General features: G+C 46.2%; 1 protein-coding gene across 6 annotated transcripts in view; it reads left to right on the top strand.

The window, feature by feature from the left end:
- SLC4A7 (solute carrier family 4 member 7) overlaps positions 1-16,655 on the top strand; it is a 470,313-nt gene that overhangs the window by 46,973 nt on the left and 406,685 nt on the right. For 2 of the 6 annotated variants that reach the window (XM_085630549.1, XM_085630546.1), the window contains exon 1: positions 13,501-13,673. The exons of the other annotated variants lie outside the window; for them this stretch is intronic. In XM_085630549.1, the coding sequence (XP_085486675.1) occupies positions 13,638-13,673 (36 nt within the window). In that variant the 5' untranslated portion in view covers positions 13,501-13,637. Of the gene's footprint in view, positions 1-13,500; positions 13,674-16,655 lie in introns of those variants that run through there. 6 annotated transcript variants of the gene reach the window in all.

Raw genomic sequence — 16,655 nt, 5'->3', positions numbered from 1 at the left:
CAGAAGCAAGTCCTTTGTTCTTCGTGGGTTCCGCTTGCCAAGGCTTGGTGAGTCCTAGTCCAACTTCGCCGCCGCCGACAGCAAGAGCCTTCGTGGGACAGCTCGCCTCCTGGTCCTGGTCGTCCTCGACGCTTCCTGGTCCTCCTGGCTGCAGCGACAAGCTTCACCTTCACCTGCAATCTTCACGACATCGCCTGGTTCCTTCCTGGTTCCACGTGGTCACTGGCTAGTGACCTTGACTCTGTCCCTTCTGCTTGCAGGTTTCTTCTCTTCTAGATCCCAGCCTTGGGATCCACCGGACACTCTTCCCTGACTGCCTGTCAGCATCTTTCTTCAGGCATCCATAGGAGTCGACGACGAAAACGACGCATCTTCACCCCTATGCACCCGCAGCCTGTGGGCTAGGTAACTTGGGTACTCCGGTGCTCATCAGGATAGTGACTATCCTAGTGTCTAGTTTTCAAGTCTCAACTTCCTAGCTACTCCGGAAGTGTCCTAAATCTACCGTTTTCTAAACTGTACTATTGCTATTGACTTTTACGCATTACGCGTGAGTGTTTCCACTCTGCACACGAATCCCGTGGGCCTCCCACTTCCTAACTAACGCTAGTGTAGTGTAGCCCCAGCGATTCCCTAGGCCTAGGCCTATTCTATTTCCGTGACAGTGGTTCTTATACCACTTACTTAGTATATGGTTTGCGTGGCCCCTAGGGCCTAACTGTATTACTTACCTGTGTGACTTAATGTATGCATAAATAAGACTGTGTTGTACTTACCTCTAATCTCATAAAGAGTGCTGAGGGTTGCTTAGAATAAATACACTTTATTTTATATATATATCTGTTGTGGTGTCCTTTCATTTGGTATTCAAGGGATTATATATGGTATCACAGCTGGCTTCACATGCCATTCAGAGTTTAGCCTAAGACTGCTCTTGTCCATGCTACCACTAGGATAGCTGGTCTATAAGGTTGACTTTACAACCAATCACCATAAGGGTATTTGGACTGATATAAGGTGTACACTATAACTAGTGATATCATACATCAGGCCAACTTCTCACAGTCCCCAGCATTGAAGATATGGTTTAGCCATTGGAGCCTCGTTTCAGAAATGGTGTCCTGTTCCGCTCCGCTCAGCAGCGTACCCGTAAGTATGTGCACTGTATCACATGAGATGTGCGGTTTTCAATGCACAAATATGTGCATTATATAATGGTGGACCGGCTCCTTGAAGCTGCGAATCCGCCTCTCACTGGCGAGTGCCACCTAGACTCTGTTTCAGAGGGTGGAAGCGGAACCCCCCTGCAGGTGGGTGCAGTGAGTGAGCGCACAAGCCAGGTATTGTACACCACATAGAGGTGGCACAGTGTACCCACTCCACCCCCACCCCCATGGCGTTCTCTGTAAGGAGGGGAGAGGGGGTCCTAGGGACCCTATTGATATCTTCTACTTGACCGATGCAGTTACTCACTGCAACCATCTGACGGGGTCCTGTACCCCCTTAAAACTAAGGCCGGTCTCTGCCTGCCGTGAGAGGCTGACCTGCAGCTTCAGACGGCATGGGTAGGCCGCCGCCTTAAATGATTCAAAGCTCTTAATTCACAGGAAAGATCTTGGCTATTAATTATTTCTCATTATTCACTGGACTGAATCAATTTGCTGGCTGTTTAGCTTCCCTATACAAATGAAAAGTGAATTGAATGGGTAACACAGCATTTTGTGTTTCTTTCAGTGCTGGTAAAACATGTTTTAGGGCCATCCTGGGAGTATTTATCTGCAGGCCTGACAAGCTTACCCGTGCAGGCCCATACTTGATTGAAGCACCTACCAATGTCTTTTCCCCCAGGGTGTAAAAATAAATCTGCAGAGCCCTGTCAGGAAAAATGTCACTGTCCTACATTGCACTCTACTGTTTTTTGGGTCTCACCTAGCGACACAGCACATGCGCAGCTCGCCTTGGCTAGATCTATTGTCGTCGGTTTCTCTGCCGAGATGTGCACTCCGTACGTGTGCACAGTTCCTGTCTCCGCGTAGGGCTGGCGTTTGAACACAGCGCGCGCATTCACTTTCTCTGCCAAAGGGGGACAGGAGATGTGCACTCCATCCGCGTGCACATCTTCTGTCCCTGTGCAGGGTTGGTCAGTTGGAATTTCGTTTTTGCCTTACTTAGCAACATCTTCGTTTTCTTTTAAGAAACCGCTTTTATGCACTTTAAGTTATTCTCGAAGCATCCGTTTTATTTTTAAACTCTGAATAATTCAGTTTCATTATTTGAATAGACTGCCAGTAATTTCCCTGACTTACCCAGAGCCATCCTTTCTTGTAATTCAGGCCGGGCGCTTAGAGGAAGTGGCGAAGGCAGGTGGGGGCGGGGCCAGGCTGTGCTGGGTCCAGGGAGCGCTGGGTCCAGGGAGCGCTGGGTCCAGGGAGCGCTGGGTCCAGGGAGCGCTGGGTCCAGGGAACGCTGGGGCCCGGTCAGTCAGCGATCACAGGGAGTGCAGGGTTCCTGTGGGAGGGGGGACAGGCTCTGCTGGGTCCCTCTCAGACAGGCTGTCCGGGGTCAGTGCTGTCCGAGAGCAGGCTGTGCTGGGTCTGGCAGTGCAGAGAACCAGCTGAGCCCCTGCCTGCCCGGTGCTCTACCCCGGTGTCTCCGGGTCTGTCCTGCGTGGACTCTGACCCTGCTTGGCGTCTGCACCCCCAGGTCTCTCCGGTGGGGGCCCTTCCCTCTCCTGTGTGGGGCTGCCCTGCTCTTCATGCTCGCGATTGTCATGTCTTCGCGACTTGTGGATATGCTTTGGGACCCCTGATTGGGGCCCGACCTGCTTCTCATGCTTGTGAAGTGCTGCCATGGTGAAGGATCCTTGACAGCTTAGCAGTAGTGCTTCTCTGCCGTGCCTGGTTCATCGTGCCAAGGTGCCAGGGCGCGGGGGCTCCCACTATGTCCAAGATGCGTTTCTGGCTCAAGTTCTCCTCTCTAGATAAGGTGAGTGTTCCTGCCCCCATATGACCCTGGTGCCACTGACCCCGTATGACCCTGCCCCTGCATGCCCCTGGTTGGGGGCTCTGTGCCCCCTGTCACTGCTCCCGTGGCCCCCTGTCGCTGCTCCTGTGGCCCCCTGTCACTGCTCCTGTTGCTAGAACACAGTATAGAATACAATGTCTGCACGCTGGTGAAGCGCCGACCATGTGTAAACATCATTGCATTGCAGTTTGTGTAGCGCTTCCCTGCCCTCTGCTTGGCCCAAAGCGCGGTCTTCGTTGTACAATTATTAGCGGTCTCCCATGAATTGTCTAGCGGTTCAGTACCCTGACGGGCATGCAGCTCTGCGATTGGCATCGGGTGCATGGTGAGTCCTGTGTGCATGCAGGCGTGTTCATATATATATATATATATATGTGTGTGTGTTTACAAATATCTGTGTGCAGGTGTGAATGTATGTGAGACTGTGTACAGGTGTGTGCGCGTATTTGAGTGTGTGTGTGAAGTTATGGATGCAGTGCATTTGGTTCAACCTTTAAATAAAAATAATATAAATATATTTTTTTATTATATGGATATTCTTGTAACATTTGTGTTGTGTTGTGCTGTTTTGTGAAAACCTTAACCACGCAAAAAACTTTACTTTCTAAATGTATCTAATACTTCTTTCTGCAATGTTTCGAAGTCTAATGAACGCTGTAGGCCTTGCAAAGAGTATGATGAGTGCTAAATAACTAAATAAGTACTAATGCAATAAAATACAATGTACCTTTCTAATTAATTTTCATAAAGTTATGGATACACTGCATTTGGTTCAACCTACAAAAAGATTTTAAAAAATGTATAGTTACGTGAGTGTTTTCACAATACAAATGTTACATGAAAATCCATCTAATAAAGTTTCCCCACACATAAATTTACATGTAAAAATTAAATGTCATAGCGAAATTGTAATGCATTAAATATTCATCACTAGACATTGTTCGCTCACAGAATTCCAAGTTTATTTGCACAGGTTATACCTAAAGGCGTCTGAACCTACCTAATTTTAATCGTCAGGGCTTTAAGTGGGCTGGGTCCGTCTGGGTCTCAGACCCAGAAGAATTTAAAACGGGCATTGAAGCGGGTCACTGTTGGATACTATATTCATGTCCTAAACTTTACAGGCAAAACCACTTTTTTTTTAATTTCTTTTTTTATATTTTGATTGAAAATATTGATAGCAAGAACATAGATCAGGTCACATCCTTGGTTACAAAATTCCAAGTGAGAGGGAGCTATGGTAAGCCAAGGAAAAATATATAGTAAGGACACTGCAGCACAATAGTTGGTGGGTGCGCGGGTGAGGGGGGAGTTTCTTCCTTTACAAAAGAAAACAGTTACAAATGGAAAGCAGTGTCTGCTGGGGGAGAGTATAAACATTAGTACCATACAGCAGTAATAGACACTAATGGCCATATGCAGACTCTCTGTACAGTGATTCCTGTCTGTCGTCCGTCAACCACTTATCAAAAACAAGCATTTGCAATGCAATAGGTCACGCATTTACGCGAGTTTGAGCTATTGGCATTGTAAATGACAATGCCTCTTATGTTTTTTGTTTTTTAAAACATAAATAAAACGAATTATCCTTTACAATGCCAATAACTTAAACTCTCGTAAATGTGAGACCTATTACATTGCAAATGCTTGTCTTTATACAGTTGTTAATCCTGCACTATTGTGTCTGTACTACATAAGAAAAGCACACTTTAGAATGAATGTTTTTAATTTCGTTACGGTGCTTTTTATATTTAAAATGTGACTTGTAACCATACACGTTGTTGCATAACTCTTAAATATTAGCATTTCCCCTGACAAACGCACGTTCCTCAAAACCTTGATAGACGACCTGTCTGCAGTCTCAGGAAAACAAAATGGATGTTAGCTTGTTTCCAGTTTGCAGCACTTTTGGCCCATGTGGCTTAGGAAAAAAAGCATATGCAATAGATCTCGCAGTTGCAAGTGTTTAAGCTATTGGCATTCTTAATGACAATGCCTTTTATTTATGTGACAAAAAAAAATACATAAATAAAAGGCATTGTCATTTATAATGCCAATAGCTCAAGCTCTCGCAAATGTGAGACCTAGTGCATTGCAAATGCTTGTTACTAATTAGGATGATTAGTCAGTCTAACAAGCATATCACGGAGGAACTGAATCACGAACAAAAATAAGTTTCAAGCCGCACGCCATATGAAATAAAGCTGTGCTGCGAGCCACAAATAAGAAAAAAGGGGGAGGGAGGTGGACGTCGCACTAATAATGGGCTCAAAGTAACTAAGTATGTTTCAGCAAAAATGATTATTAAATATAAATAAAATAAATTATATGTATACACAACTCTTCCACTTGCGTATTTAGTTTAACCATGTTCTGCCCTGTGTAGGATCACAGCTCCTTGCTCTTCCCCCTCATCCATGGCCGGGCTGGGATCCTGATGGTGATGAAGGCGGGTCTTAGGCAACTGCCGGAGAACGGACTGCAACTTGAGGAGAAGTAGTGCGGTGTGTGCTGCAGAGACAGCAGGGCAGTTTAACAAAGGCTGAGCAGCCTAAATCTGAAAAATAAACGCAAACACCTAGAGGCAGACACTGCGTCTGGTTAAAAAAAAAAAATGAATAAATAATCAAGCCACACGCAGGACGTGGATGAGGAATGCAGGGGTATGCAACATGGAAGAAGACTCCGCAGATGTCTTTAACAGCGTCCGCTTCACAAACCATGAAGCGTGACATCTGTGCAGTGGGGGGAGAGAGCAGGGAACGGACCATATTTAAAAGTTATAGCGCAACGTGCATAAAGCGGGCGCTGCACTCAATTATTTACAAAAGTTTTGGCAAGCTGCGCATACCCGCCCAGCCACCAAAGTTACTGCTAAAAAAGAAAACAAATTGAAGGGGGGAAAATAAGTTAAATCGTACCGCGAGCCATAAATATGAAGAACAAGCACTGGTTTGCGGTGGTGAGACATGACTGAAACCTCTCGGAGAAGGGGGGCTGAAGCATGAGGCAAGGACACAACGTGAAGAAACGCAGCGGCATGATGAGTCCAGTCTGGGTGGGCGGGGCTTAAGAGAGACCGGGCAGTCACCAACCCTACTTCCAAAAGCGAAGCGACGACAATAGATTTTGCAAGCGTGCAGCACATGCGCTACTTCGCTAGGCGAGACCTAATGACACTGAGTGGGCCACAAAAACCAGCTGCCCAGAGTTCCCGAATTCTTGCCATTGTTAAACGGTCTGATCTCAGGAGCCCCAGGAGACCTTACCTGTGAATGGCATTTTGACTTCCCGGATGTAGATTAGAATGCCTTTTGCGTTGCAATTGCATTCTTTTTAACAAGCAAACTGCTACCATCAAATGCGTATGCGAATTTGTAATTGAAGTGACTGAGGTGTAAGTGACCAACATTTGCTGTGAAGGTCGCCCATGCTGTCTGTAGGACACTTACTGAAGTTGGTCGATTGACTTTGCGGATCTGACATCTGATCTCCTTGAATTTGTTAGCTCTTTTTTTTAATAGAGCTCCTGTGTTCGTTGCAGTGATGTGTCCATTCTCTCTGCCCCTCCTTTGTGTTATTTTTAGTACAAGGCCAGTAGATGTGGGTGGGTTTCCTTTGTAAAGATAAACCTAATCTCCTTGGGAAGTGAGTTAGTGGAAAATGACCATGCATTGCTGTCACAGATATTAGTGCTGCGCCAGCCTGCGAGGGGGTTGACGGCTCTTCTTGAAAGAATTGAGTAGTACTTCATGCAGAAAACTGTAATTTGAGTGCGAGTCTGCTTTATGGACTCTTTTTATTTATTTATTTATTTATACTAAATTTACCATGTGAAACTTCGAGTTATACTTCCAGTGCTGCAACAATGCAAGGCCCTCATCGACCTCACAAAAGGCATTTCAACATTTTTTTTTTTTTTTTAAGTTTGGTCAAACAATTTTTGTGCATAATTTGCGACTTGTTTCACCAATGTATTAAAACACATTTGATTTGGGGAATTAATCTATCGCTTTTCAAGTACTTTGTTGGTCTCAAATTCTGGTAACTGAGCTGTTTTCCGCTTTCAGTTGGAGTAGGGAGCTCTGGTCTCAGCACCCCATTTATTTTATTTCTTTAATGCATAAATCTAGGGCAGTGGTTCCCAAACTGTGCACCGTGGCTCCCTGGGGAGCCGTCGAACCTAGCCAGGGGAGCAGCGTACCAAGCACTTTAATGCATTTAATGTTCAAGGGTCTGTTGGCTTCAGTTAAACTAATTAGACTTAAACGCATGATGTGGATGATTTGTAAGTCCCATACCTAAAGCTGTAAACATAGTGCTTAATTGATGTCATGTCCAAATTTCTTTGGTTCCCTATGTTTCAACACCCCCAAAGTAAGTGGAAGATGCCTAATTTATTTTGTTAGACTCGTTAATAGTTTTTTTCCCCAATGCATTTTACACCAATGCAGTTTATCAGGAAAGTACAGTTGTCCTATCTATTAAACACACTAAGTATTATTAAGTATTGGCATTTGTACTTGAATCCTAGTTATTTCCAGTACACATTTCTTTCAATACACGTTTCCAGACCGGCCTTCTCTCTTCTTGAGCACAGGGAAGTAAAACACCATATACGGCATAATGCCAACATTTGGTAGCAAGAAAGAGGGATGTATAAAGAAAAAAATCAGAGGAATTTATTTTTACTCGCATTGATTTGGAGGCAATTTTAGGGAGAAGACAGCAAAAAGAAAGCTATATGTGGGTTAAAAAAAATCGTGAGTCACCCTCTGAGACAGGTGTGTTGGCACGTATGACATGGGTAGAAATGGAAGTGCATGCAAATATTATTCAATCGCAAAAAAGAATTTGGCAATGAGGCCTACATGCATAGGGGTGCTATCTAGCACTGTAAGTGGGATAAAAAGTTTGAAAGGATACTCTAAAAAAAGGCATTGGCACTGAAGTGTAACAAGGAATATCTTACTAGAGGCGCCGCCTCAGTAATACACAACCTGCGTATATGATTATAATACCTTCATCGACTTCATCCCAATTATTTTCAGGGAGGAAAATTAAGGTACTCCAAAGGCCGGGCTTACATCCTCCGCCACCCTTCAAAAAAAGTAACAGTGGAGAGCCACAGTCAATGGCCAATGGGTCAAGGGAGCCGCGGGTTGAAAGTTTGGGAACCACTGATCTAGGGCACAAAGCATTGTATGACCATTATGAAATACATTTGAATCGTTACATGAGGTTTTCCTGCTGGCCGCATCTTACACATGCACTACGTATGAGATATATTTTGGCCATTAATACATACACTTTAGTTTTAACATTGGTAATGGTTAAAGACCGAGGTCTAAATAAACCTCATAACTGAGGTACCCGCCCTTTCTCATCTGTGCATCGATGGGTGAAGGTGTACCTCACTTAAATTAAATGCGTAAGTAATACTGATGTTACGGTGTTGATTATTATAACCTTTTAATTTGAAGACTGATGAGGTGAGAATGAGCCCAACTACTCTACCCTACTCGTGATTTGACATTGGAGCTCAATCTTTAATGAAGCCCGTTCCCTGAAACCAGTTTGGGAAATGTAGTCTATTCCTTTTCTGTTGGTTCATCATCATCCTGTGGGTCTTGCCTTCCGAGAGGTGTTCCAGTTCTGTAAAGGTCTGCGCTTGGCAGTAGAAGTAGGCCGTGTCTGTATGACCGGTAACCAAAGTATCGTATCCCTTCCCGAACTGTTCCCTCACTGATTCAACTCAGATTGGGACCTGAAGATTTCAACTACTGTGAGCGGCTGAAGGAAAGGCTGATCTCTGTAAATTGGAGATCAGTTGTCCATAAGGAGTGAATGAAAAGGGGAGAGTCCCTTGAGTATTTAAAAGAGCTTAAACAAGTTATTGAAAGTTAGTATTGAAAAAGCAAGCAAGATTAGTAGAGTAAAGAGTAGTAAAACTTGATCTTACCTGCTTCGAGCTGCATTTAAGAGGCAGACTGCTCTGTGCTCATGGTTATTGTATTGACTGAAGATTCTGTTATAGACCTTTTCCCTTTCTGATGTAATGCTTTCAAGTGGCTGCTTGGAGTTGCATTAAAAGAAATATGCATAATGTTAGCCTCCGCGTCTTTAATGAAATCCAGATTCTCTTGTCATGATAATAGGAGAATCGCAGTTTCAACTACATGTTTGCAATAAAGTTGTTAACTCCTAGTGGTATTTTAGTCAGTTTCTTGTTGAAATGTCAACTTCAGCCTTAAATCAAATTTGCTTTTCGGAAATGAGCCCCCGCCCTCCCCTCCTTATCAACTCTTTGAGATTTCATCTTCCTCTGTCCAGTTTTGTTTATGCCTCTGTATAGGTGCCCACGGCAAAATATTTCACTTTATAACCATCACTGCTATTGGCTTTGTCAGTGCTAGTGGTGTAGTGAGTATGAAAAGATTGCCATTAGTTTTGTCCTGTTGAGGTAAAACCTTGAAACGCTCTAACAGTGTACAGTAAGTTGAGCACCACGACCCTTCTGTTCATCAGTTGCACTGTTTATTGTAGTTTTTGTTAAACGGCGCGATCCTTGCCCATCCAGACGTCAGAAAATGAACCCAGCAAACATGAGGGTGTTTTAAGTAGTGCAATCTATGTAGAGCCATTTATTTCAAGTGCCTACTTCATGTGCACTTCACTGTAAGAGAACTGGTACACGTTGAGCTGTGAGGCTTGCCAGCTGCCTCTGTTATGATCCTTCCATTAGAGATGGTGGCTGTTTAGACACAACGCTTCTCTTCTGTCTGACCTGTCGCTTCTGCTCGTATGCAGAGGCTCCCTATGGCACAGCATGCAACCATGGACGGGGTTCAAAGTATGCCCTTGTTGGCTCACACTAGTGCCAGAGACGCCAGCGTGGGGTGCAGTAAGCCAATCGTAAGTGGGTACAGTGCTGGCAGACTTCACTGGTCCACAACACTGCTTTCTCAAAATGGTAATGCTAAAAATAGGTTTGTAAGGGAGGAAATATATATTTTTTTTTAAATATACTACAGCTGATAAACTAAAACTTAGTCATAATATGTATCCAGTTGTGAGTAATCCAAGCTTCACATCAGAAGTTGAGCTCTTTGCCGATCAGATTGGAATTTCACACACCCCGAGGCAAATCTCTGACCTTGTACTATCCTACAAGAGAGATCTCTCCTGGGTGAAGTGGTGTCTGTTAGGGCTGTGGGATTCGGTAGCGCATGTTGATGGTAGCAGACTTTTTCGTTAGAAAAGGGGTAATGATGGTAGTACCAACTTAGTTAAACACCTGACCAACAATTTTCACCGTTCTTACCCTTTGTAACTCTTGCTCAAAATTTAATACTTTCGCCGGATGAGCAGGCACCTCCTGATTGTCTACACTTTACGTTGGAGAACTCTACCACCTGTTCTTTTCGTCCCTTCTTGAAAAATCCTGGGCCTACCTTTAGTCCTATAGAAGAGTGACAGTAGGCAGACTGATCCTTTACACGTGTTTTGGGTCTCGTATTCAAGAATACACCTGCAGGTTGTAGCATTTGAAAGGGAGGCTCTAATACCAAGGACGTCCAGTTCTTGCTGGATGGAGTGTGTCGCACATGTTGTGGGATTGCCAGAATGTGATACAGGCTATATCGGAGATCTTGTATAACGAGATTATTGCCAAAATTTGTCACCACACTACATGGTACGAAAGGGACAAGTGGATTTTGTTTCAGGAAAAATATATGTATGAAGCAACTTGCCCCATGGACAAGTAGATATCCTGTTAAGCTCCACACACCTGATGTTCTAGTTCTGTGGTTACTCGTGGTGGGTGGAGCATGTCGCACACGTTCTGATATTGCTGTGATGGAAATAATCTTTTCAAGTTCCCTTGTTCTCAGAGTACCCTGTGAGTGTAGCACAATGGTAGGAACTGGTTGAAACCAGCTATGTGGTTTCAGTTGCTTAATAATTCACAGTACTGAAAATGAACTTCCCCTTGCTTTGTTTGGTGCACCTGGAACAATATCGGCCTTGAATTTTATCTACATTTCAGATACAAGCGTCAGCGTGCGCTAATCTACTGTGCTGAAGTTTGGTTATTTTGGGTGTTGTGCTCCAGGTTTTCACTTTCCTTGGTTGGTGAATAACCACTGTTTTTCCATCTCTAGGCAGTTCAGGCTGCAACCCCTTTTGTTGCATTGAGCATCCTGCTTATCCCTTACCATGGCGAGATGATGTACTGAATCGGTGCGATGTGGATTTTTTCAGTCGTTCCTCTCCTTTATGCTTTTGCTCTTTGCTTTTCTTTCTTTGAGGTCTTTCTGTCACTCACACGCCCTAACTCCATTCACTTGACTGAGCTTCAGGTCCAGCCTACTTCATAGCGTGGATGTCCCGGCTACCACCCATTGCGGAGCTTGCCTGCAGCCCTTCTGGCTATAGGGCACAGACTTCTGTAGGTAGGAAAGGTTTACGCTCTGACTTCCACACAAGGCTAGTCTTCCGTAGGGGTTGTGGACTTGGGTTAATTTAACTTTAGCTTGAGGTCTGGGTATTCTTGCGCCTACTCTTGGAAACGAGCTCTGTCGTTTGCTTGATGGTTTAACTTCTGATTCTTGGTCTCTGCCTCCGAAAATGCCGGAGGAACGCTGCGGCACAAGTGGGCACCTTCTATGGATGGTGAGGCCGTTCTGAAGGCCTCCAGGGGTCCACCTTCGGTCACTTGCAAGTCTCTTGAAGATTCACCACTGATTCTTCAGTGTATGGTAACTAGTGTGTAGACAGCACAATTGTGTTTGTGTATCCTGAAATGTGTTGGATGGTCATAGAAGCGTTGAGACAAATTATACTCTAGCTGAACTGTACCGTTCTAATTCATCCATCTGAAACTTCATTCCTAACTCTAGTTTGTGCACTGTCCCGCATCTCTTTGCATAATAACTTGTATTGGAAGGTGTGTCGGATTACTTTCACTATAACCGTTTTGTACAGGCACTGTAGTTTACACAGTAAACGATGTGTCCAAATAGGGCTGCTTTGTGTGCACTGGTGCACGTGTTTGCTGGTCAGCCTTGGGCGTTAGAGAAGCACTGGGGTGCCGCACGGAGTACAGGTTGTGTTACATAAATGCTAAATAACTTCTGTACATACTACTCTCGCTTCTCTTATTTGTCATACCTCAAAGGGGCCACCATGCGAGCCCCACATCCTTGTTTGCCCAGGACGTTTGGATTTGCATAGGGCTGGGACAGAGTCACTGTCCGCAAGGTCCTCAAGAGTTTCTGTCCTAGTAGCTGACAGTCACTGGCCCTCCTCCACCCACGGTAAATGTGCATGGGTATTTGTCTCTTATCTCACACCCTTCCAGTCGTTTCAGACCTACAAAATCTTGTCAAATCTGGTCTCTCTCGCGGTCCATAATCTGGCGCTGCTGAGAGCAGCAACACTGCAAGTACTTACGCACCTGATCTGCCCGAGACCTCACCTAGACGACCACTTCTAAAACTCGTTTATAACTCGTTATTCATCGATGTGTGGGTGGTGAGGAGAAAGGTAGACCACAAGTGGCGTAACGACCAGAGCTGCCGACGTTGGGCCTAGGGGGATCCGGTTCGAGTCTTGGCGCCGGTTCGACATCGTGTGATTCTGGGCAAATTACTTAATCTCACTGTGCGTTAAAAAAATGTGACATTGGTTTATGTAAATGGTGCTCGTGTAAAGGCGCCAATACCCCCAGGGTGTTTAAAACTTTAAAAAGTGAGTTACGTTCTGCCGAATCAATCTTTGCCTTGCTTCTTGAAAGCGATAAGGACATTAAAACCGCGCCCGTGTTTCCAGAGTTTACGCTGTGTTAGACCTGTCGTAGGCCAACCTCTCGGATGGATCGAAGCCACGGCCACGTGTCAGACCCACTGCCCTGTGCTGCCAGCTTTTTGCAGGTTCAGGTTTCTCTCATTTCCTCTGGTATTTAACATCTGGGATCCAGAGTCGCCTTGGGTCTCTGTTGGGCGCATCCTTGTATCCTCCTCACATCCTGCCCAGCTTGTGCCAGCGTGCCCTTCCCAGGCACTTTCGAACAGCAAGAAAGCCTTCCCCTTTCTCTTCTCTGACGGGGAGATGGACGCGGATTGTTATTTACCGAGCAGACGTGTAACCGGACGCGCCAACCTGCTAATCCTGCATTGTGAACGGAGCCACTGTGCGCGCCATCATCCCTGTGCGCAAAGCGCCCTCCCTGCGCGCAGGAGGAGGAGGGGCGCGGCTCCGGCTGCTTATCAACACCTGCCTTTTTTAAGGCACTGTTATTGTGGAAGAAGTTCAAACGTGCGTGGCTTCGGTTCCTTTTTTGGCCTGCTCTGCTGGAATCGGAGGCACGCCGTGTTCCCAAAATCACCTCTGCTGTGACCCCCGCTGCCTGTGTGACATTTATTGCGCTGGAAGGCTCCCGCCCTCGGCGGCGGTAATTGGCCGCCTCCTGCAGGGTGCTCGCCGGGCTCCTGACAGCCCAGCATCCGCAGGCAGGCAGGCCTGTGCGCACTGCGCCGCCCCCGAGAGCCCCGGGAGGGGGCTCTTGTTACCGTGCGCCACCAAGGGCACTCCGTGCTGCAGCTGCCGCCATGGAAGGACGGTCTCCGAAGAGGGCCCTGCACACCGTACGTAGCTCTGCCTTCTATTCACTCCAGGGTTGGAGAGTGGGAGCCCGGGTGGTGTCCATCCTTTGGACAGGTGTTTTTTTTTTTTTTTACAGCCCTAGCTTCATAGCCCTTCTTTAATCTAACCTCCTGAGCGCTGATGACAGCACCCCTTGAACGTCCTGTCTGCGCAGCGTTCACCGCGGCTGTTTTTGACTTCACTGTCACGCTGTCCTGTGGCTGTGCTATCTGCAACTGCACCCACACTTATTTTCTATTCAGTTTTCTACAGAGTGCAACTCTGGGTTGTGTTGACACTACAGGTTGAAGTGTGTTTGTGTGCGTGGTTTTTAGGTCTCGCCTGACCCAGCGCATGCGCTGGTCTGGCGAGACTTATTGAGAGGGGTCCAAAAACTTCTACCAGGCCAGCCTAGAGCTACAGTGCATGTGCGCGGGCGCGCGCGCCGCGCTTTACCGCGATTACTTTAACTTTCGCGGCCGCACGGCCGCTTTGATGTTTGATCACGATCATTTTCACGGCCACTTGGCATAGCCAATAGCAGTGCTTTAAATGGGCCGGTACTCACCGGTACTGAGTACCGATACTTCTGAATTCTCTGGCCCTCAGTACCGGCACTTCTCATTCGCCAGTAGAAGGCACTGCAGGCTCCGGTTATTTATCTCCTCTAGCACAGGGCAGATGCCGCTCTGCTTCTCAGGAGCTTGTAAGAGAGCCAAGCCTCATGCTGAGTCCCTGCTGGAGATTCCAGCAGCGCCCATGTGAATGGCCTGAGCCTGCAGGGGGCAGAGGGCTTACCGTGCATCACGCTGTGACTAACAGTGCAGGGTCTAGACAGACCCTTCACTGTCGATCATGTGCCCAAGGACTATTCTGCTGAAAGTGCTTTAGCCTCACCCCGCCCCTCTCCATCAGGTGTGTAAATGGGTTGGGACGGGCAGTCAGTCAGGATATTGATTGCACTTGCCATTCTAAAGTAGTGACAGCCCAACAAAATCCTCTGCCTTCGCCAAAGCCGGTTTTCTTTTCATCTTTTTGTTCAGGACAGGAGCTGCTTCTCTTTGAAGTCGGAATGAGTAGGGATGAATGTAAAGACGTGAGGTGGTTGAGTTTTGAAATCATGAATCGTCTCAAATTGTATTTTAACACACATTTCTGTAAAGTCAAATCTGGTGCATTTCTTAACTTTAATTTTCCAGACGGCAAATTTAGGGGATGAGTGCAGCATGGAGGGGTGAACAGGAGACCAGTACGGAAAAACCATGGAGAAAATGTAAGACTTGTGGAGAGTAAGCAAAAGAGGAGCAGAACTAGTGAGAAGTTTATAGGCTGGGTGAAGATTAGAGGCAAGTGGAGATAAAAGGGAGAGAATCAGGACACTCAGTAGATTTTAGAGGGAATGTGGAGAGATGGAGCGTGTGCGTGTGTGTGCACGCTTGAGAGCATATAGTATTGTGCCACATAACAGCATGGCATTAAGAAGCAGCAAATATTACGGAACGATAAACTGTTAACATATCATCCTTTTTTGGTTTCATTTTGTGTAATGAGTTAACCTGTTTTGGTTACATAAACCCATTTCTCATGTGTTTTTCATAGTTGCTGCAACTTCTATAGAAGTCATTATGTATCGTCATATGTTGCCCTAAGCCCCGCCCCTAGCCCCGCCCACTCACCACGCCTCTAGCTCATATTAATGAGTACCTGAACTTATTTTTTCCCATTTAAAGCACTGGCCAATAGGTCTCGCTTTTGGGACCTTATAAGTATTTAGTTATGCAACTGTTGCATGGCTAAAAACTTATAAGGTCCCAAAGGCGAGACCTATTGGCTATGCCAATGCTTGTTGTAATTGTATCGCATCCTCGGCTGCTAGTAGGGGTTAACAATTGCGCAACAAAGTGGCTGCTGGTGGCAGGACAGGGAGTGAGATCCGGCCTGATTAGACAATCGTTAAAGCCGATTTGGCGCTCAAAAGGTAATCTGATGTCAAGGCTCCGTGATCTGCTTCCGGATTTGTGTCCGTCGAGTTGTGCAGGCTGTGACGGCTGCATGTGTAATGGGGTCTGATGCGTTGAAACTACAGGATTCTTTACCCTACTGAAAGTACGTCGGTGTGCACTGGGATTTTGGGAACCGGTTAGTCGGCGGTGTGCGGCGCAGTATGCGGGCACATGACGCGTCTCCCCGCAGCTTGATGTAAAAGTGCAGCCTGTAACCCACCCCCCACCCTTCGTCCGAACCATGAGCGTTCGGAAACTGACCATTGCTCCAGCTGTCAGTGCGTCCCGATCCAGTATACCTCAGTGTAAACCTGACCTGTGTTTTGTTTGGAGCCTTCCAACGCATGCGCAGTAATCCAAGCATACGCTGTGTTTTTTGTGCCAGGTGGCGGGATGGCTTTTGTATTTCGAGTCTCTTCTACCCCCCTGATCTTCGCATAGCTGCTGGTGCGCTCTTTCCTCAAACCACCCTTGGGAATGTTGGCCTCCACGTTGAGCACTGTTCCATGGGGGCTCAGCTCACTGAGATGCCTCTGCACCAGTGTGCTTGTTTCTAGCGTTCATCCCACTGCACGGACCATTCCCTTGCTTCACCTGACACTTGTGCCCTTATTACAACTTACTGGGAAACCATATCTTTATTTCTCATAGAAGCCAGACTTGTTCCACGAATTAAAGAGTCACTTTAGATTATTTTTCAAATCACCTTTTTTCTTAAAATAAAATCAGTGGCCACGTTTTCGAGTCTGGGCAACATAACTGTTGTGCTGGGTCCTGGCAGCCACGGGTGTTCCACGTTCTGGAGGATTCTTTTACTTGCCCCACGCATGCCATCTCTGGGTAAAGTTGTGGTGCAGTAGAGCCGTGTTACCTAGACCAGTGTTCTGGTTTTGTGCTGGGCCTTGGCCCAAGGTTCTACTCTGAACCAAGGGTTTCTCTCTTTATTTACACAATCTACTCTGAACTGGTACAATGTGACTG

Source organism: Triturus cristatus, chromosome 10, assembly GCF_964204655.1.
Source record: "Triturus cristatus chromosome 10, aTriCri1.1, whole genome shotgun sequence".
Lineage (NCBI taxonomy): Eukaryota > Metazoa > Chordata > Amphibia > Caudata > Salamandridae > Triturus > Triturus cristatus.
This window is presented reverse-complemented; position numbering and strand designations above follow the sequence as displayed.